Source organism: Misgurnus anguillicaudatus, chromosome 9 (genome assembly GCF_027580225.2).
Source record: "Misgurnus anguillicaudatus chromosome 9, ASM2758022v2, whole genome shotgun sequence".
Lineage (NCBI taxonomy): Eukaryota > Metazoa > Chordata > Actinopteri > Cypriniformes > Cobitidae > Misgurnus > Misgurnus anguillicaudatus.
In genome coordinates, this window is record NC_073345.2 from 34906983 (window position 1) to 34929157 (window position 22175).

Consider the following 22175-nt stretch of genomic DNA (forward strand, 5'->3'; position numbering starts at 1 on the left):
ATAGAAGCACCAGGGACCCACACTGCAAAAAATGATTTTCAAGAAAAAAGTCAGTATTTAGAAAATCTAAATACTAAAAAAACTAAATTTCTTAGTAAAGTTTACTAAGAAATTTAGTTTTTTTAGTATTTAGATTTTCTAAATACTGACTTTTTAAAACAAGCATTTGCTTACCAATTTGGCAGATTTTGTTTTATGCACAAAATCACTTAAATTTGATATGTTTGGTCTAAAAACTTTACTCATCAAGAAAAAGCATCTTAATTTAAGAATTTTTAAATATTTTTACTGAAAACAAGACAAAAATACTAAGAATTTTTTCTCGAAAATAATTTTTGCAGTGCAATTATACTACTTAAACATGAAAAACGTCAAATTTTCATGATATGTCCCATTTTAAATGGCAAATAGTTTAAACGCATTTTTCCACAAAACAAATCATACTGTATTATATAATGATCTATTTCTGACCCTATAAAATGTTGTTGAGTCACACTTTGTGAAAATATACTAGTCAACATTTGAAGTGGATCAAAAAGGTTTATCAAGAATGGGTATTAGGGAATGGTTTTAAGGTTTTGATCCACTTGAATGTTGACTAGTGTATAATCTTGCTATCTTTAATATTAAGCAAGTAAGGTCAAGTCAAAGATTAAAATCAATGAATGAAATTAAACTTTTATGCTCCAAATCTCATTATAGACCTATAAGGCCTAAAACAGATTTATAACAGACCGTTATGGGACGAGTCACATCCATGAGTCATTACTAAATATCCAAAACTAGCACACCTAACATCCACAAAACTCCAATTATAAGTTTTAAAGGGTTTAAAAGACCTAATACAAATAAGTGCACACATATAATCACATACATGTAAAAACCACAACCTAAAAGTGTTAAAGAGCTCAAAAATATCTTTATTATCACTTTATCAAGAATTGTACAGTCAATTTCTAAACACATTGGAAAAGTCCAAGCTTCCTTCAAACAGAGCTGTCCTTTGGAATTACAAAATCCCGCTGTTACCATGGGAACAAGAACCCAAAACCAGCAAGGAACGATTTTGATGATTACGAGACACGAAACGAAATCAGAGTGAGATGAAGTCGAGAAAGCAATAATAATATTTAATGAGCAAAATCGGCGACACGCAAACGATCAAATCATATAAATGTATGATTCCTTTTTGCTATTGGCAAAATCAATGCGACCACAAGTCAGTAAAAGAGATCGGTTTGCACATAATGGCTACGCTTAAACTCATTCTGATATACAGATCTTGTCTGTGACAGTAGGTCTGTTTCGACTTTTTCATTTTGATAGGAAACACAATAAATATCTAAAACATTCTGGTATGCCGCCCTGTTCCCATGACAACAGATCAGATCGCCCCTGACATGCACTGGCCGCCATTCATTCACACCATACACACACACAAGCACACGTTCATACACACCCTGCTGAAATGAGCACACTACACACTATGAGAATAAAACTACACAGGGTACGATCGCGATATTGCACTTGTGATCACAACGCTCACATTAAGGAAATGTGAACAGTTTTTATATAAGCCTCGTGAGAGGTCACGGGTACGGCAGGAGAAGCGGAGATCCGCTCTTCCGCATGATGTCTGGGAATCAAAGGCTGAGTCTATTTGGATCAAATCCATTCGCTCAAAGTTCAGAACAGATGTAAAAATTATGACAATTACGATGATTATGATGGCAGGACAACGTTTTCAAGAGATGCCGGTGCTTCCAGGGCTTGCAGAATCCAAGCAGGAACCAAACGTTAGTCCGATTTGGTACAGGACCGCAATTAGATCTAGAACTACAAGCGATATCGTTACTTCACTGTTGGGTATCCTCTCTGTCCCAGCCGACCGGGTCGAGCGTGGCTTGGGGGAACAGACTGAAAAAGAAAAACACTTTTAGATGGTGAGCAAAACCGAAATCAAAAACACAACGTTGGTGGAGTCATACCTGTGCAAACTGGGAGGGGTTATAGAATGTCACGCCTCCTGTGGGTGGAGCTCCTTGCGCTGGTGGCTGAGCAGGAACCTAAGAGAACACAGCTCTGGTTACTATGGGAACAAGAGACGGGCAGCATCACCACCATCTCCATGGATACACAGACAGCCATGCCTAATGAAAGTCACGATTAGCATGCAGCACACTGGTTATCGTGTTCATGCAGCAAGAAGTGGCAAAGCCGCAGTCATCAAGAGCCCTTCCTATTGGCTGAGAAATATGAGGTGTCGTGCTGGAGGTGTGGCTTTAGGCCATCAGTTGTAATGTTAGAATCATGCAAATGTGCATAGTAAGCGTGCTTGTGTGTCCTGACTGTGGCTATTGGAAATATTGGAAATGATTGTGTGTGTGTTTCAGATAATAACCAGCTGAAGGTACCTGATTTAAGTGCTGACTCACTTCTCGAGACAGCGAACTCATTGAGCTAGAACGTGACAGCTAGAACAGCGGGAATAAATACAACAAACAAACAAAAAACACCACAAACCCCAGTTAATCCCATGCAGTGCATCTCAAGTCTCTGTCAATCATTATAATACCATTACATCACATTAGTAGTCTCCATGGCGATCAGAGTGGATTGCATCACACACACCAGAGTCAGAAATTAACCAGGACTCAGGTTTTGGTTAACCAGCCACCTGACATGACATATATGTGACCCAGTTCGTAAAAAAAAACTTTTTTGTGATTTACCTTTTTTAAACATAAAATCATTATTTTGGTATGCGTCCCATTCCAGCATCTCCAAATCTTAAAACGGGTATTATAATCTAAAGAGGCAATTATTTTATTTATCAGCGCCAACCTTGGTGCAAGTGTAAATTTACTATTTTGTCCAAAAAACTATGACTTCATAAAAGTCCCTGAAAATACCCCCTGGTTTTAATAAAGTTAATAACTGATACTGGCTCACAGTCATGCACTTTATAGCCCAATGTTACAAGATGTGAGATTATAATCACAGCCCATAATAACTGAAGACAGTCAGAAATGCAAGATCAAGAGAGATAAAGAGTTTGCTTTAGAAACAGTAAGGGTGTATGCAAGCATGTGTCATTATAAGTGTATTAGCAGGATATGAAATGATGCAATCTTAAAGGAAATATTTAAAGAAAGATCTGACCTCTCCTGACTGGCTTCCCTCTGGACCAGGAGGCAAAGCATTTGGATTAAACATCTAGACAGAAAAACACACTCATCATTATAGTGCAAGTGCATTAAAACAATGTACAAATCAAAAGTTATGTATTCTGTACTTTTTATCATTAAATACATAAACAAAGTCAACAATACACTATATTATTGTAACCTGTTAAAGTACAAATATAAAGAACAAAATCAAAATGGTTTTCTGCATTTTTTTCTAGACTGTATAATGAATTTTAATAATAAATAAAAATTCAAAATAAAGTTCCTTGGATGATATAGAAATATTTATGGCTTTCTCAGTTTACTCTCCATGAAACACAAATTAAGTTTTGGAGAACACTGCAAAAATGCCTTTCTTTCTTAGGTAATTTTGCTCATTAAGAAAATACATCTTAATATTTGTACTAAAAACAAGGGATGCACCGAAAGGAAAATTCTTGGCTGAAGCTGAATAAAATTAAAAACTCAACCGAAGGCCGAATACCCTTTTTTATCTTCCTAATTATTTTGCCAATTTTCACATCCACTGCACAAGTAACATTTTCAGAATGTCCCTTTTACTATATTTACACTGCAAAAAATGATTTAAGAAAAAAAATTCTTAGTAAAAAAAATTCTTAGTTTTTGTCTTTTTTCAGTAAAAATATCTAAAAATTCTTAAATTAAGATTCTTTTCTTGATGAGCAAAACAACCCAAGAAAATAAGACTAGTTTTTAGACCAAAAATATCAAATTTAAGTGATTTTGTGCATAAAACAAGCATAAAAATCTGCCAATGGAGTAAGAAAAAAAATCTTGAACTTTTTTCTTAAACACTAAATCCAAGAAATATTCAAGAAAAATGTTCTTACCCTACTGGCAAATATTTTTGCTGTTATATTGCTTGTTTCACTTAAATTCACTGAAATTGTATATTTTCTTAGGTCATCTTGCTAATAAAGAAAATACATCTTGATTAAAGAATTTTTAGATATTTGTACTAAAAACAAGACGAAAATACTTAGAAAATAAGTCTCGTTTTTAGACAAAAAAAAATACAATTTAAGTGAATTTATGCTTAATAATTTTTTTTAAACACTTAATTTAAGAAAATATTCAAGAACAATTTGGTTATGCAAATGCAGGACATCACGTTTCTCATGGGATTTAACTTTATGTCATGCGAATTTCTTCAACTTGAGTGAAGACGCGTTGAGGCGAATAGCGCTTGTTTTCGTGGCAAACATACCGCCCATATCGCGTCATTCGAATCGCCCCAAGCAAGATATGTTTGGTGTGTAGGCCCCATTAACCCATTAGCAATTTTTTCTCATTTTAATCACAAATTCACAAAAAAAAAATTATATTTACATTTATATTTGTACTGAACACAAGACAAATATACCAAGAAAGTAAGAATGTCAATTTTTGCAGTGCATGTCTGTGTATGCTTGTGTGTTTACCTGTGGTACCGTGGCATTCGTCTGCTCCGTTTGTTCTCCACCGGCATCTGGAACACTTCCCTCCATCGGCTGCTCATCCGGGCCTGAACAGCGGATAGTTAGACACCATGAAAAACACACTAATGCTCACAAACTCAGTGATGTGCACATACAGATACATACCTGCCGCTGGGGTGAAGAGAGTGGCGGGCATGGTCATTGGCGCGAGCGGGGCGAACAGGTCGGCAGGTGGCGGTACTGCAGCAGCGGGTTTTGAACCTCCACGACCAGGATTCAACACATCTACATAACGACCTTTAGTGCCTGTAACACACACATACATGCGAGTGATATATTTAATATTAATGATGTATTCACGGTCTTGTTGCAGACAATAAATGAGTCAAGGATCCTGCGTGACTGCAAAATGACGACATACCTGCTCTCCTAGAGAACATATTAACAGGTGGACCCGCCCCTGGACCACCTGCGACTGGTGGACCTGCCCCTGGACCGCCCATTGGGACTTTGGGAAAACTGGTTGGTGGAGGGGGAGGTGGTTTGTTCTGAAAAACACAAACAGGTTATTCAATACAATACAAACATAACGTGGATACAATGTCTAATCAATATTACGCTGTACCTCTTCCTCTGGCTCATCCAGATTAATCCACTTCTTCATCTTTTCATCCCAAACAATCTGGAAAAAAACGTGAGATATTAAATCTCATGAAGAGGAATGAGCAGAATTCAGCTATGGAGACGAACTACAAATGTCTCACGGATTTGTTCTTGTCATCTGGGAGATGTGCCTCATTCTTACGCTTTGGATACAGCCAGGTGAGCCATCCGCCACCACCAGCCTGACAGAGAAGAGAGAAAGATTAGAAATTCAATTTGCTTAAAAGGGGACATTGCACAAGACTTTTTTAAGATGACAAATAAATCTTTGGTGTCCCCAGAGTGCCTATGTGACGTTTAGCTCAAAATATCGTACAGATAATTTATTATATAACATGTTAAAATTGACACTTTGTAGGTGTGAGCAAAAACGTGCCATTTTGGGGTGTGTCCTTTAAAATGTAAATGAGCTGATCTCTGCACTAAATGTCAGTGCTGTGTTTGGATAGTGCAGATTAAGGGGCGGTATTATCCCCTTCTGACATCACAAGGGGAGCCAAATATCAATGATCTATTTTTTTATATGCTTGCAGAAAATGGTTTACCAAAACTAAGTTACTGGGTTGATCTTTTTCACATTTTCTAGGTTGATACAAGCACTGGGGACCCAATTATAGCACTTAAACATAGAAATAGTCAGATTTTCATAATATGTCCCATTTAAAATTTTGAACTGTGCTCATAGACGATGTGTGATGTAAAGGTTGCAGAAATATGTAATTATTCCCAAATTGTTTTCTCAAAATGGTTTTCTGGCCCGTATCTTGTTAGCCAACATGTTTCCTTTCAATAACAGTTTGAAGTGTATTTTAAGTGTGTACTGACTTTTTGAGGAGAATCTTTCCTAATCTTCTTGGGTTCTTCCTGGGGCGGAGACTCTGGGATGGGAGGGGGAGGTGGAGAGCACTGACTGACTATGGAGCTGCTGCGCTCTCGTCCTGAATGATTCGACGACTCGGACACGGTGCGAGAACGACGGCCTGGAGCCTGAAACACAAAATTAGAGTTTTAAAAGTAGAGCATTCACGAATATGAATGTTGGCTGCCGGTAAAATTGCGTTGATTAATTGCCTGTTTTATTGCTTAGACATTTAATTCTCATACATTTTTTGTTTGTTCATGAAATGATTTTTAAACATATTTGTGATTATTTATATTAAATCTTTTGCAAGGTTTATCTGGCAGTAAATATTAATACACATAACACATATTTAAAAGTAATCTGATATGGTCTTGTTTATACAGGTGCTGCAGCTCCCCCTTGTGTTTTTTAGAGAGATGTGCAATCATTGCGGTGATCTGAAATCATCGCGATGAGGTGAAACAATTGCGATGAGACGATTATTTAATCGTTGTGACAGCCCTATTTAAAAGTGTGAAGAGAAAAGTAGAACAGATAGAGGAACCTTACCATTTGCACTGATGATGATTGTGAAGTGGTTCTAGATCTTCTGCCCGCACCCTTTAAAGAAAACAACAACAAGAACCACCACTTAACACTTTGTTGAAACATTTCAGAAAAGCACTCCAACAAGTTGTTTCCAGTGTTGAGTAACATGCATCATGTGCTCAGATTATGTTTTGTAAAGTCGTGTTACTTTTAAAATTTACATCATTATACCCAAGTGACTTTTTAAGTAATTATCTACAAATACAATTAAAAAGTCATTACGATAATATTTTTTTTGAGTTTCATAATTTTTTATTTTAAATTTACCATGCGAGCCATCTCATCATAGAAGTCCTTTCCCTGAAGAGGAGGTGGGACACTGAATGTTGGAGATGACTGGGGGAACTGCTGAGGAGAAGACTGGCCAGAACCAGATTCTGCCCTATGCCTTGGTGGGGGCATCTGACCAGGCATTGGCGGAGGCATCTGACCAGGCATTTGTGTCTGCATCTGACCAGGCATTGGTGGGGGCATCTGACCAGGCATTTGTGTCTGCATCTGACCAGGCATTTGTGTCTGCATCTGACCAGGCATTTGTGTCTGCATCTGACCAGGCATTTGTGTCTGCATCTGACCAGGCATTTGTGTCTGCATCTGACCAGGCATTGGTGGGGGCATCTGACCAGGCATTTGTGTTTGCATCTGACCAGGCATCTGACCAGGCATTGTTTGAGACATATAAGGTGGCATCTGTGTGGGCGGTTGTTGGGGTGGCACTGGCATATATTGCTCCTGAGTTTCAGGTTGGTACGGTGCCACATAGTTTGGCTGTGGTGGCCCTGGGTAGAACGGAACGCTTTCGGTAGGAGGCGGAGCCTGTGGCTGTGGGACTGTTCCATCTTGAAGAATAGTGGGAGGAGCTATAGGACACAAAGTACATGGTAACTCAAAAAAGAATTTTTTTTATGAAATTTAAAGCTTACATTACACACGAAACGCACCTGGTGGCATGAGCTGAACGCCTGCTGGTGGCATGAGAGAGGTCATGAGAGGATTGTGGGGATCAGAGGTTAAAGTTGAGTGATCTGGTGGGCTGTTGTGGTCTTCTATACTGGGAGAACTGCAGGGGTACAGCTGTGGTGTGGAGCGGTCCGGGCGATAAGTTATCACACCATCCTGAACAAGGCAATAATATACATACATTCTATTTATTTGTATTGATTAGTGTTGATGAATATTTCTTTATAAACCTTATATCGGGTGGTAGTGAAATAAAACAGACACAGACCTTTATCTGTCCATCCAGTTGTCGGAGATGCTGTAACCAGTCAGGCTCTATGAACAGCTCCTGCTCAGGTCTCTCTTTCAATTGAGGATCAAAGAACCGCAACCTCACAGACATCTGGAACAAGACAAGTACATGAAACATCACAAAATGTGAACTTAATCAGAGACTGAAGTATTGTGTTGTGCTTGTTTACCTGAATGAGTTGACTGATGAACACAGGTGAGTAGTACTCTGGTAAACTCAACAGAGTGCGAGAGATGACCTCACAGTAATGGAAAGCTTGCGCACAAAGTCCCGACTCTGCCAGGCGACACGTGTAGATGAACTTGAACACCTGTATGGGTCAAAGGATAAAGATAGTGACCTCTAGATCTGATTTGCTTGACCGCTGAGGTCTGTGTATGCATCTTTCTAACCTGGAAATTTGGAAGTATGAGAGGCTGAGAGCCGAGGGACTGAGCATACTCGTACGATTCTGTCCGCTGGATTGCCTCTGTTGAGCAGAACTTCAAAAACGGCAAACTGAAAGAGTAAGAGAAAAATTAGTACATATATGAAGTTTTAGCTCAAAATACTCCACAGATAATTAATTATAACATCTTAAAAATGCCACTTCGTAGGTGTGAGCAAAAATGTGCTGTTTTTGGTTGTGTCCTTTAAATGCAAATGAGCTGATGATAATGCAAACACTGATCACCATAATGGTGGTTTGTTGAAATTGAATCTCAATTGTGCTGTCAATTATTCTCTCTCTCTCCTAAATGGCAGTGTCGTGGTTGGATAGTACAGATTAAGGGGTCAGTATTATCCCCTTCTAACATCACAAGGGGAGCCAAATTTTAATGACCTATTTTTATATGCTTGCAGAGAATGGTTTACCAAAACTAAGTTACTGGGTTGATCTTTTCACATTTCTAGGTTGATAGAAGCACTGGGGACATGGAAAAGTCAGATTTTCATGATATGTCCCCTTTAATTACTGCAAAAACGACTTTCTTAGTTAGTATTTTTGTATTGTTTTAAGCACAAATATCTAAAAGTTCTTAAATGAAGATGTTGTTTTTTTTTGATTAGCAAAATAACCCAAGTTATTAAATAAGTCTAGTTTTAAGACAAAAAATATCAAATTTAAGTAAATTTGTGGATTAAACAAGCAAAAATTCTGCCAATGGGGTAAGCAAAAAATCTTGAACTTATTTCTTAATTCAAGAAAAATACAAGAAAAATTTGCTTACCCCATTGGCAGATTTTTTGCTTGTTTTAACCACAAATTCCCTTAAATTTGATACATTTGGTCTAAAAACTAAATTTATTTTCTTAGGTCATTTTGCTCATTAACTCTTTCCCCGCCATTGACGAGATATCTCGTCAATTAAGAGAAAACGCTTTCCCGCCAATGACGAGATTTTCCGTCTTTCCGCAATACCGCTATTATCCACTTATCCCTTCCGCAACTTTTTAAACCCGGAAGTATTGCCCTATGACAACCTGCTGCATGTCCGTGTCTGTTTTAAAGATCGCTCTGAATGGGATCACTATGAAAAGTCCGTCACAAAAATGGAATTATCTCTGCTTTTTGCTCAAAATGTGGTGTTTTTGCAGAAACCTACCCATATTCAAAAGCTGAATACAAAAGAACAACTAAAGGTAGGATGAAACGTTTTTTTTTTTTTGTTTGAAAGCAGAGGGTCTGTTCTTTTTATTTGGTATATTGTATGTTTATATATTTGAAGAAGAACATTTTCTGGAAGGCATTGAACTTTTGTGAAAATCATGAAAAACGCTGGCGCTGGCTGGCAACTTTTTTAAAAAACGCTGGCGGTTAAAGAGTTAAGAAAAAATCTTAATTTAAAAATGTGTAGATATTTGTACTGAAAAAAGGACAAAAATACTAAGTAAGAAAGTCATTTTTTGCAGTGATGTTAGTGCTATATGTGTTTTTTTATTGTGCGTGCTTGTGAGATGGAGATCAATTTAATGATGCTACAAATGTAACATTCTACACACAGTGTGACTGTGTGGCCTTGTTACAAAGTTTCAGTATAGTTCGTTACATTTTTTTTATTTGATTTTATTTCCAAAACAGCAACTTGACAGTTATGCTGCGTATGCACCAAATGCGAAACATTGCATTCCTCGGTCTAGATTACTTGCGGGATTTAACTTCGTCTCATGCTAATTTTTCACTTGATTTGAATATTTTCAACTTTCGCGAAAGATGTGTTTGAAGCAAATAGCGAGTGTTTGCGGCAATCACGGTGCCCAATTATGTGTTTATTCGCAACTTTGCACTGACTTTGTATGTAATTTACTTGCGCAAATAGTTACATTTGCTTGATGCGAACTGGGCAGTGCGATTGCAACGAACCTATGCTATTTGCTTCAAATGCATCTTCTGTGCAATTTAAAAATATATTTAACTCAAGCGGAAAAGTTAAATTCTGCAAGTAATCTAGAGCGAGGATCGCAATGCTTGGCGTTTGGTGTGTATGCAGCACAAAGAAGTGTAGCTCGATGATCTGATCCTCTGCATGTCATAATACACACCTGTGGTTGGAGCCAATGAGGACCATTTTGGTGCTTTTCTTGGTGAAAACGCCAAAGCCCACCTGAGCCATCAGATAACAGAAATGTGCTGCGTCCACCAAACCTTTAGAAGCTGTAACAAAAACATAGTGCCAGTCAAAAGACTATACCAGCAGCTGCATCTACAACATGCATTAGCAAAAATGTAAGGTTGACACATGAAATAAATACTTGCATGTGTATTTATGTACCTAATGTGTCACCCATGGTCGAAATGGTGCGCGTGTCGAGATCCAGAGTGTGCGTGAGGTTGGACAACACCATGGCTAGATGTGGCCGCCAATCGCCCCATTTCTCATCACCACAACACTGCGAAAGAAACGGATATGAGCATAGATACTAACACAATTAACAAACACACACAATCTGTTGTCTTACAGTAGCAGCGGCTGGCATTCGTCCTGACATGAGCTGGTAAACCGTCTGTAAGGGATCATTAATAGGCAGGCTGTTTGCAAACCTGAAAACAAATTAAAAACATAACGTTAGCATTATTCGTGGCTATAAAAAGGCCTTGTGCAGACAGGGGTAACGATGTACAGATTACCTGGTCATGACACGAGCATGGGTTCTGTTGTCCATCTTACTGGCCAGTAGCAAAGCGTGACCCCACAGCCCATTCTTCATAGCCGACTCCAAAGCATCCTAACAGACCAATACAAATATTTCTCAGTTTTGATGACATGGGGTGAGTAAATGATTAGGATTTATACATGACTCGTATATGAAGGTGTCAGTGTGTTGTTGTGCCTTCTTGCGTCCGAACAGCAGTAGTTCTCTGAAGCGTTCCGTTTCCTTGCCGACATTCTCAGGAACGCCCATGTAAGTGTCTGATAGGAGAGATATTGGCCCCGCCTCGTCTTGCTCGGCATGCTCTATTGCCTCATTGTTGAAGTCAATGAGATTCGCCTCATTGGGGGATTTACCCGGCAACCAGACCGAGCGATGCTCCTTCAGCAACAGGTCAGCAATATCTGTACCCACTACCGTCTGAAAAATGCCAAAAAGATTGAATTAATAGCATAAGATGGTGAGTTTAAAAAAAAACCTTCATTCTGTTTCACCATCCCTCAAGTAAACTAACCTTTGAAATAACTTTATTGTAAATATACAGTACACACTCTTCACACCCAAACTCACCCCGTTCTGGCGACATAGCAGCACGATGAACTCCCAGATGAGGTAGGCGGAGTCTTTGTCCATGAGGTTATCATTTCTTAAACACTCTTGGGCCTTGTTCTGAGCAAACTTTATAACATCCACCTTATGTGTCTCCTCCCTAAAAACATACATGATGATGACTAGATTCATGTGTACAAATTTAACAACATGTTTTAGTTCAGAGGTCATGTCATGTGTGCGACAAATGCTAGCAAATCAGTTCATGAAATATTTGGATATTCGCTCACTTACGATGGCAACATCAAACCCTTCTTTTAAAAGGACACAGTACAGCATTAAATGGCATATAGTATATCCATTTTTAATAAAAAATACCCAACAGATCACTTTTTATAGTATATCCAAAATGCACTTATTTGGGCATTATTTAAAGGCGGGGTGCATGATTTTTAAAAAACACTCTGGAAAAGGGAGTCGGACCCGAAGGGGAACCTTCCGATCTCTCTGATAAAGCCAATACTGAAGAGATTTAAACTGCAATTCATCGACTGGCCACTAGAGGCACCAAAAGGGAGTCAATTTCCATAGACCTCCATGTTAAAATGGCCAACTTTCCAGTAGAAAATTATGTGTTTACAGCCTGGTACAAAAAGTGGTTTTGGTCTGTATAGCTAATTTTGCCCTTCATGACAACTGTGAGGGAGTTGAATTTTTTTGTAACTCCTCCATTAAAATTATATAAAGCTTTAAAGTTCTGCATAATTAAGGGCGTGGCCACTTAAGTGAGGGCTGAATAGCCACTGCTGTCACTAGAATCGAGCCAGGTGGGCGTGGTTTCAGCATCCAGCCACCTCTCAACTTCACCCATGTCCTGCCTCTTTACTCATTTTCGGATATCCGCGAAATGATGTGCAGGTGACCCGGGGCAAAGATGGCGATGGCAGGCAATGCCTACTTTACGCTTCAAAAACGATCTTTAGAAACCAATAGGTAATGTCACGGACACTACGTCCATCTTTTTTACAGTCTATGGTCGGACCGACTACCAAAACACACTTGTAGCAAATCAGCAGTAAGGGGCGTGTCTACCAACTGACATCACTGCCTGGGTTGCGTATGTGTGGGACAGGCCTATCAAAAGATGGTCCAGTTTCTATTGGGGTAGGGGTGTGTTCGTTGAGGTGATTTCAAATGTCAACAATGGCTTTCAGAGATCATGCACCCCGCCTTTAAATGCAAATAAGCTACAGCTCCTCCCTCCATTACAGACAATGAGCACTTTTCGTTAAAAACAGATCAGATTTCTGTGAATATAATCTGAGACAACAGCATCTTTAGCTGCATTAGCATGCTAACAAACACATTTTTGGGTAACAAAAAGCTTGGGTAGAATTAACCAGCTTTATCAGTGTGATGTCACATTATCAAGGGATCAAAACAGCATGTCTAATGAGACTGCTTTGGTCTAATGGGGATTAAAACAAATCTTTTTGAAGAGTTGTTGTGTTCACACATTGCTAACACACATTTATGTCCAAACACTTTGTAAAAGCAGATAAACTCTACTTACTTGGCAAGTGGGCCAGGGAAGGAACGCAGTTCAGCCTGCTCTGAAGAGTCCTGAAGAATCGTCTGCAATGACATCATAACCAAGACATCAGACATGATTTATTTGACTGAGTCTGACTATTTATCAATACAGCATTGTACCAATCTAATCAAACTAAGAATATTTTTCACCTCTATGCTGTGGATCTCCACAAGTGTGGGCTGACCAGCAGAAGGCAGGTTTGGTTGAACAAGGATCAGCTGACCGGCCGGACCAAACCGAGCGCAACGATGAGGAATCGAATACTTCTCAGGCGTTAACGGCCTTGGGGGAGCTGAGAGAGAGAGAAACACAGAAAGTTCATGTACATTTTTATACAAATATGGAATGAGAAACCTTTTTTTTACCCAGGTCCCTTTTATATGAAAAAAACAATTCACAATTACATCAAAACAATAGAAAAAATCATTAGCAGTTTGCCCAAGGTGGTGGTCCTAAACTGGGGGGTGCAGAATGGCGCCAGGGTCTCAAAATCAAATTCTGTTATGTGTGCCATACCTAAACATTTGTGTGTTTGTGTGCAATATTTACGTTGCTCTGGGGCCGTCCAGGTGGTGTCGGCTGGGTTATAAGGTATCTGACTGGCATCTGAAGGATCTGGATACTGGCTATAGGTGTAATCGACAGGAAGAGTCGTTCCTGTGGGATCATAGGCCAAGTCTGTCTGGCTCCTGTACACCTGACTCTGCATTACAATCCAAAAACAGAATGTCAAACAATACCAAGATACACACACTACACACACAAAAACACACAAGCACTGACCTGCTGTGACCGTGAACTAAAACTGCTGCGTCGACTGTGTGTCGAATGCACGCTGTGTGCCGATTGCTCACTGTGCACCGAACGCCGGTCGAAGTCGTCAGCATACGGCTCACGCCGACGGTAATCATCATCAAAGCTGGTGTCGTAACCGGGGTAGTACCGCCACTGATCGTCATACCCCTCTTTTCCCCTAGCAGCACTTAGCATGGAACAGTCAGGCAATTGGTTAGGGAGATGGGATGTGAATTATTTTGTGTCACTTGTGAGAGTGTACGTACCTGTTATATTGTTGGTTGTAGCTTCTGTAAGCATCGAGGTCATAGTTGTACCAGCCATATAGCTGGTCATAGTAGGCTCTGTAGCGTGGATCATACGCAGCATTTGGATCATACCACCTGCTCCTATCTAAACGCAAACAGAAAGTTAAAACCTCGTTGAAAGCATAGAGAGAAGCCAACCGTTATGCAGAACAGCTTTTACCTCCATAGGCTTCATATTGTCTCTTGTAGTAGTTTGCATAGTATTCATCATAGGCACTACGGTTGGTTCTAGAGTAGTCTTCTGGATACCCCTGCCTTAAAATAAAAATTACAAGAATAACATTACAATTTATAGGGGCGGTTTCCTGGTTTTGATTAATCCAGGACTCGGCCTTAGTAATATCAGAACATTAAGGTCGTTTTTACAAACATATCTTACAAAAATAAATTCTAGTGTTCATCTTGAGACAAAACAATGGCACTGATATATGTTAAGATATGTCAGTACAAAGTCTTTTTAAATTAAGCCATCTCAAACATGCATTTTAATCTGGGAGTAGGATAAGCCGTGTCCGGGAAACCCGAATTTGATTTCTAAGAATGGTTTGTTAAAGGTGCACTATGTAGACTGTAGCGGCTAAGGTCACCACTAAAAAGGGAGTACCTGTACAACAAAGCATAGACGAAAACATCACTTGTTTTCTTGGCATACAAGTCAAAACTATGCTTTGCAAGGGTGTGCATTCGACTTTTCGTGCACGTTCACAAGTAAAAAACAAACAGGTACTTGGTACTATAAACAGTGGAACCCCCAAAAGTGAGCCGTATCGAGCTGTACTATGCAGTGTCAAAACGGCATTATAGACCAAGCAAATGCCACATCAGCATGTCGCCGTGAATGTGGAACATGAACTTCAGTGTTTACTCCCTCACCTGGAGTTGGGTCTGTCAGAGTACTGGCTGGTCCTTGAACTTGGCCTCTCTGGTTGACGCTCAGCTTCTCTGAAACTGGAATTTTGAGCATCATACCGGCCATATCGAGGATCTGCTCTACGGTAGAAATCTTCTTGCTAAATTCAAACAAACAAACAAACAAATTATCAAAACAAAAAACAAAGACAATAAGAACAGTCTTTGCTTTTAGAAAGTGCAATTAAATCATTCAGAATTTATCTTGATATTTGTGACCCTGTCTGTGAGATCCAGGCTAAAGTTTCAATCGTATTATGAGATTAGGAGAATTAAAGTTTAATTTAAGTTGTTCACATCGATTTCAGTCTTTGACCTGGTCTTAGTCAATTTTAAAGATATCAAGGTTATAATTTCACAGAATGTACTTTAAGTAGGACAGGGTCACATTTGGTTTCCTTAGAGGGAAAATACATCCAACATTAGATTACTGCACCTGAGGGTAGCTCTGAGTTCTTGGGTCCACAGGGTACTGGGGTGGATATGGTAGTCTTCCATCCTGGTACTCCGGGTAGGCACCTGGGTAGTAGCCGGGATAGCCGGGACCAGGAGGCACTGCGGGGGTAAGACCGTAACCAGGCTGACTGTTTAGAGCAGAAGGAGGTCGCTGGGGTTCTTGAGGTGGCTGGGGAGCAGAGCTTACAGACTGCGGTGGGTAAGAAGAGGGCGGGACAGATCCAGCTCCGGTCGGGGGGGCTCCAGGGTGAATGGGTGGAACCTGTGGAAGAGGTTGGTACTGAGGTGGGTGGGAGGGGCGAACAGGCTCACTGCTGGGTTGATTGCTTGAGGGCCTTGAAGGGTTCAAGATCTGTTGAAGGGGCTGAGCCTCGCTGTCAGGTTGCCCACTCTGCTGGGCATCTTTGGTGACCTGCAGGTAAAAGCCAGGTGTGTTATTTGCAGGGGCCAGTGGCTGGACTGACTGAGACACGGCCGGGCCTGATACCTGATTTGTGGACTGATGCATAGAAAAATCAAGCAGTTCATAATTTGAAGGTTGATTGTGATTAGTGGCAGCAGATGAAGGTGGAGCTAGAGAAACAGGCGGTGGAAGAGTCTGGCTATCACCTTTAATAGACTCTGCCCGAGAGAGAGCAGGTCGGGCTGCTTGAACAGAGAACGGATCATCTTTTACCTCTCGTGCTAAATTTAAAACACCTTGAGTAGCAGAAGGATTAAGATTTACTGGTGTATGAGAGAAAAGAGGCTGCGGATGATTGGTGGGAGGAGAACTCTGAGGAATTTGATTGGTCGCAGAAGACTGAGATGGCGGGTGAGCAGGTGGGGCTGTCTCTTGAGGACTTATCTGATTGGATGGTTGTAAAGAATTTTGAGAGGAAACCAAATTGTAATTAGAGGAAGGTGGGGCAATCAACACAGGTTGGTTTAAGGATTCCACAGGGGGTGTGGCCACTAGCAAGGAGGCGTATCCCAAACCTGCCTGAGAGTTGGAGTCTGGTGGGTTCTCCAAGTTTTCAGAGGGAGGCTGTGGGTGTGGCTTAGCTGAATGTAAATCAAGAGGGCCATCCTCTGGTGGTTGGATGACTTCGGCTGGATGAGCCGGGATGAACGATGCAGCCAGTGAGGGGGCTGCAGGAGCTAAAAGAATGTTAGCACTGAGATTGGCAGGGTCGTTTTGAGCCCAAAGCGTAGTAGCGGGGCTCTCACTGGGGCGTTGTGCTACATGAGCTCGAGATGAAGGTCGACGTTCTGCTAAGTAAATAGTTTCCAAGTTGTCTGGGGGTTGTTCCAGGTTGCCAGGATGCATTACATGTCCACTTTTTTCCACAACCATACGTGCACGATCGACCTCAGCAGGTCGAACTCCTACACTATGCGAGCGAACAGGCTCGAAAGAGGAGTTTGCACTTGCCTGGAACACACCAACTGGTTTTGGAGGGCTAGGAGTTGGAAAAGTAGGACTTGCCTCTGCAGCTGGGTTTGAGTCTATCTGTTCAAAGTAGCCACCTGTGGAGGGGTGCAAGGGAGGATGATCTGGTGGCCGAGGACTCTCCTGTTGGATAAACGTTCCCACTACACCTTGTTGTCGCCGAGGGGCATGGCCGCCACTGTGAGGACCATGTCCACTGCTGTGACTGACATTGCTGTAGCTGGAAGACACGCTGGCAGAGCGGGCTGGACGTGGAGCAGTGTCCGGTGTCTCCAAGTTTGGCCCTGCCTCGAAGGCGTGGCCTGGTGGTGCTTCACTAGGCAGCACTTCCTGGTTTGGTACACATTCCAAATTCTCCACTGAATCGCACGGTCCTGTCCCAGCTCGAATGTTACCACTGTCATTTAAATATGGACCAGACGACTCTACCGATGAATGGGAAGGGTGTGTAACCCCGTTTACACGCCCCTCCCCTGAAAGGGTCTCCTCGTTTTCCACATCATTACCTCCAAAGAACATTGAAAGGGTTCCAGGGTCACTGGGGGCTTCAGGGTAGGGCACAGGGTAGGCATGCTGAGATGGGTTCTGACTGAACCATGGCTCTGAGGGTCCAACAGACTGACTGAAATAACTTTGAGATGGGACGAGGGAGTTCTGTTGCTGAGTTGAAGTCGGCCAAGTCGTATTTGGTGGAGCTGGCATACCTTGATTCTGAGGTTGTGTCAAAGGTGGAGCCATGTGTGGAGAGGGTGCAGAGGGTGGAGCCTGAGGTTGAAAAGGCTGAGATGGCAGATCACTGGTTGGCTGAAAGTAATTCTGAACCGAAGGTGGCCGGCTTCCGTGAACAGGCGGTGTGGGCTGGGACTGGAATGGAGCTGCAGTTTGAACCGGGGGTGTTGGGGCTGTGGAAGGAGGATGTGATGGGTTAAAATTTAAATGAGGGGATGGGTTAGGCAACTGTGCAATGTAGGGCATAGGTTCTTGGGAATTAAAGTATCCTGGTTCTGTAGAGGGAGGGTTGGCCCCCGGTGGTGGACCTTGGGGGAAAGGTTGTGGTTGCGGGGTAAAAATTCTTGGTGGGGGCCCTGGTGAGGCTGCCTGTGCTCCTGGTTGTGGCCCTTGCGGTGGAGCAGTCGAGTTGAACCCTGCCATAGGCGGGGCTTGCATAGGAAGTGGGTTGCTGTTTGTGTGTGGAGTTTGGCTGCCCCCAGCCATTGGAGACCAACCGAAGGCAAGAGGATCAGTCACTAGCTGGGTGGGTGGGAGAGCAGCTGCAGCCCCATGCTTGTGGGGTCTATTTCTTCTAAAGGCATTAGCCCCACTGGAGGAAGGTGGAGGTCCAACAGCTCCAGGCGGGGTGGTTCGAGGAGGAGGAGGCTGCATCTTAGGTGACTCTCACAAGCCTTCAAAGCTTCTACACTTATTGGAGATCTCCCTATAAAGATGAACAAGACAAATTTATGCAGGTTTTTTGAGTTACCTTCAATAGGTCAACACCACTCACTTTTGTCTGTCGCTTTAGATAAAAGCAGGTTTTGGCTAGATGGGATACAGCTACAGCCTAAATCCCGTGAAATGTTTGATTAAGGGTTAGGTTTGTGGCAGGATTTGAATAAAACAGGGCTCATTCGGCAAGATTTCACAAGATTTTAGCAGTTGCTGTATCCTATCTACCCACAACCATAAAGGCCCCGTTCAGACCGAATAGCAGAGCGACGTCATCTCAATCATTTCAATGGAAGCTTGGCGACTTCCGGTGACACGAGCGAAAGTGTCCATTGATGACCAGATGGGCGTGTCCAGCGATGAGAGTAAATTAAACTTTTTACTATCCAAATGATGAGCCATTTTCAGGAGCGACTACCAATGGGAGCGAAGCAGTGGAGTTAACGTCATCCTTCTCTTGACAGTTACTGGAGTGGACGGTACTTATTTGGTTATGATAACCAGATTTTAAAACGCCTCATTGAAAGAGACGGGCAACACGAAGCGAGAAAGTCGCAGGAGGTCAGAATGAGGGGAAAATGTGGGAGAACAAATACAGATATTTAACAGCTACAGGCCACTAGCATGGGTCTCCAATGTTGTTCCTGAAGGGCACCTGTCCTCCATATTTTAGTTCCAACCCTACTCCAACACACCTGCCTCTAATTTTGGGTAGCCCAGAACAACTTGATTAGCAGGTTCATATGTGTTTGATTGGGGTTGGAACTAAAATATGTGGCCTCCAGTAACAAGGTCCGTGCTATATGGTGCCTGCAATTGCCTTAATGCATAATGCCATTTTTGGGCGTGTCCTTTTAAATGGAAATGAGCCGATGAAATGAAAACACTGATTGCCATAATGGTGGTTGGTTGAAATTGAAACTCAATTGTGCTGTCAATTATTTTCTCTCTCTGCACTAAATGGTTGGATAGTGCAGGTTAAGGGGCGGTATTATTATAATAAGATCCCCTTCTGACATCACCAGGGAAGGCAAATTTTAATTACATATTTTTTCACATGCTTACGGACAATGTTTTACAAAAACTAAGTTACTGGGTTGATCTTTTCACATTTTCTATGTTGATGGAAGCACTGGGGACCCAATTATAGCACTTAAACATGGAAAAAGTCAGATTATCATGATATGTCCCCTTTAATACTTTGGCACCTCTATAAAACTACACAAAACAAACACACAATAATGTCACCAATACAAACAAATAAGCATAGAGTGGTCTGTTTAGGGATAACAGATCTAAAATACGGCTATAATTATTATTACAACAATAACAGGTTCAATAGCACATTGTTCATGCCAGGTTATATGGCAAGTTACCATTAAGTCCATCTCCCAGTTTTCAAGCAATTATTCAAGTACACCTAACAGAGCAATAATGCAGACTGTACATGAAAGTTTAGAGACAGACAGCAAATTACACAAAATACACAATCTTAGCATTCATATGTTTTATAAGGAGCAGGACGGCAGTAGGTACTATCTTGACATATAAACAGTCACCCTAATCTGAAACTTGATATCAAGTAGGTTGCAGGTCGGGTGTAAGGGAGAAACTTGCTTTAGGTTACATTGAACTTTGAAACCTGTCTGTCATTCATTTTTTAAAAACAGGGGTATTCACTTCTGCAGGTGTCTGTAAGCTTCATCTACACTAAAGGTGATGGATACAGTTTCTGTTTGACAAATGTATCCTAGTGGGAAAACTTCTGTATTTAAAGTGTGCAAACTGGCTATTAAAACTTTTATTTCGTCATCTTCTTTAAAGTAAATAATCACTACTTGAAAGATCTTTAATTTGATGATGTACAGCTTTAGACATTTCTATCTTAGTTATGTTATATTCTTGTGATGCAAATTAATCAAACAAAGCTTTGATCATCGTGTTTTTCTAATGTAGACCAGTCTTTTCTTTTAGTGAACCAATATTACACTGGGATAAAACGATTGATGATATCCGGCTCAAAGGCGGACACTCACAGCGCCTCTTACAGGACTGCCACGCGATCTGATGTCACGTCCTGCTCTTTAATTCCCGTTTATTGACTCCATCAGTAAATGTGTACTTTATAAAACTCCGACGTTAACAAAACACGCAACAGTACTGACATCATAATAATACGATTTGTGCTTAAAATCAAGAGACAAAACTGTCAAAACAAAACACAGGGGATCTTGCAGCAATGCAAACCAAACAGACAAGAGACAAAAATCAACCGTACAACCCAAATAAACTCTTTAACCACCCATTAACCCTTCTAATACAACTACACAACTGGGCAAGTAATGTCATGAGGATAAATATAAGAAAATAACTTGTATATACATGTAAATATAAGATGCAGATGACAGCTGACTGGGCCATTAGCTGTTAGCATGCTAACCCTTACAGTTAATCCCCTGAACCAGAGATCTTTCTGACCATAAACATACTAAGCAACGGGATTCTCTTACCCGTTGTCCCCCGATCGAGGTGTGCCGACACTAACAAAACTTGATACAAGCGCGTCTAGGGATGAGTTTTCAGAAAAATGCAGGATACCGCGACTGACACTTGTCCGCCATATTGGCCGATCGCGTCCTGCTTGACGACGTGTACATGTGACGACACCGATCATTCCCGCTTAGCTCCGCCCCCATGATGTAATAAGATTAACATGTAAAAATTACATAACCGACATAATTTGCGCAGGGTCGGGTGTAAATTTTGTTAAAAAGATAATATTTTCATTATAATATAGTACGGCATTGTTAAAGTGTAGAGACAAATTAATTCCTGTCAGATTGGCCTGCAGGTAATGCGCCCCCTTGTGATACAAGTGTGTAATACAAGTGTGTAATTGAATCAGTCTACTATCTTAAAGGGACAGTTCACCCAAAAATTTAAATTCTGTCATCATTTTCTCATCCTCCTGTATGAGTTTCTTTACTCTGATGAACAAAAAATAATATATTTTAAGCTGATTGTAACCACTGAATTCCATCGTATTTGTTTTTCCTACTATGGAAGTCAATGGTTACAATCAGCTGTGTGCTTACCATCATTTATTAGCAAAATATCTTCTGCTGTGTTCATCAGAAAAAAATATGAGTATTAGAAAATTATGAGAAAAACTATTTCTTTAAGACAGGGTTTTTCAAACTTTATAATGCCAAGGACCCCCAAATATAATGAACCTTTTGTGAGGGACCCCTTCCAAAAATATCTATATCTAATATAAAAAATTACATATTTTTTTATAACAAATATATTTATTTGGACTGCAGCAACTTTACAAACAAATCTTGTTTCATAGCAGCTTTACAATACATTTTGCTGTACGAACCCCAGTAAGATAAAGGGAACTAATAAGAAAAATAGTACAAATATAAATTAGTTATTATTATTAAATGTAAATTATGTAGCAAGAAATGAGAGATTAATACCTTATAAATAAATAAAAAAAATATTTTATTTTTTGGGGACCCCAAATAGAAAGCCTCTGTCTTAAGTTACAAAACATAAA

The 22175-nt window shown here is 40.7% G+C and overlaps 1 protein-coding gene across 3 annotated transcripts; it reads right to left on the bottom strand.

The window, feature by feature from the left end:
* Nucleotides 1–899: 899 nt before the first annotated feature.
* Nucleotides 900–21282, bottom strand: sec16a (SEC16 homolog A, endoplasmic reticulum export factor). Of its 3 annotated transcripts, XM_055179256.2 has the most exons (32): nt 21124–21282; nt 16718–18602; nt 15716–16147; nt 15244–15380; nt 14531–14625; nt 14329–14455; nt 14051–14249; nt 13817–13970; nt 13417–13559; nt 13247–13308; nt 11695–11833; nt 11305–11544; nt 11102–11199; nt 10933–11014; nt 10746–10863; nt 10516–10627; nt 8385–8490; nt 8162–8302; nt 7969–8082; nt 7682–7856; nt 7008–7600; nt 6702–6752; nt 6116–6277; nt 5392–5472; nt 5253–5309; nt 5049–5175; nt 4793–4933; nt 4631–4713; nt 3163–3216; nt 2415–2474; nt 1989–2066; nt 900–1917 (listed from the first exon to the last, which is right to left on the bottom strand). In XM_055179256.2, exons 2-32 carry the CDS (start codon nt 18548–18550, stop codon nt 1852–1854), a joined length of 6060 nt encoding a protein of 2019 aa, XP_055035231.2. In that variant the 5' UTR covers nt 18551–18602; nt 21124–21282; the 3' UTR covers nt 900–1851. The 3 variants fall into 3 exon arrangements, with proteins under 3 accessions (XP_055035231.2, XP_055035229.2, XP_055035230.2); XM_055179254.2 differs by having other exon boundaries at nt 15716–18602; XM_055179255.2 differs by lacking the exon at nt 2415–2474 and having other exon boundaries at nt 15716–18602.
* Nucleotides 21283–22175: the final 893 nt, after the last annotated feature.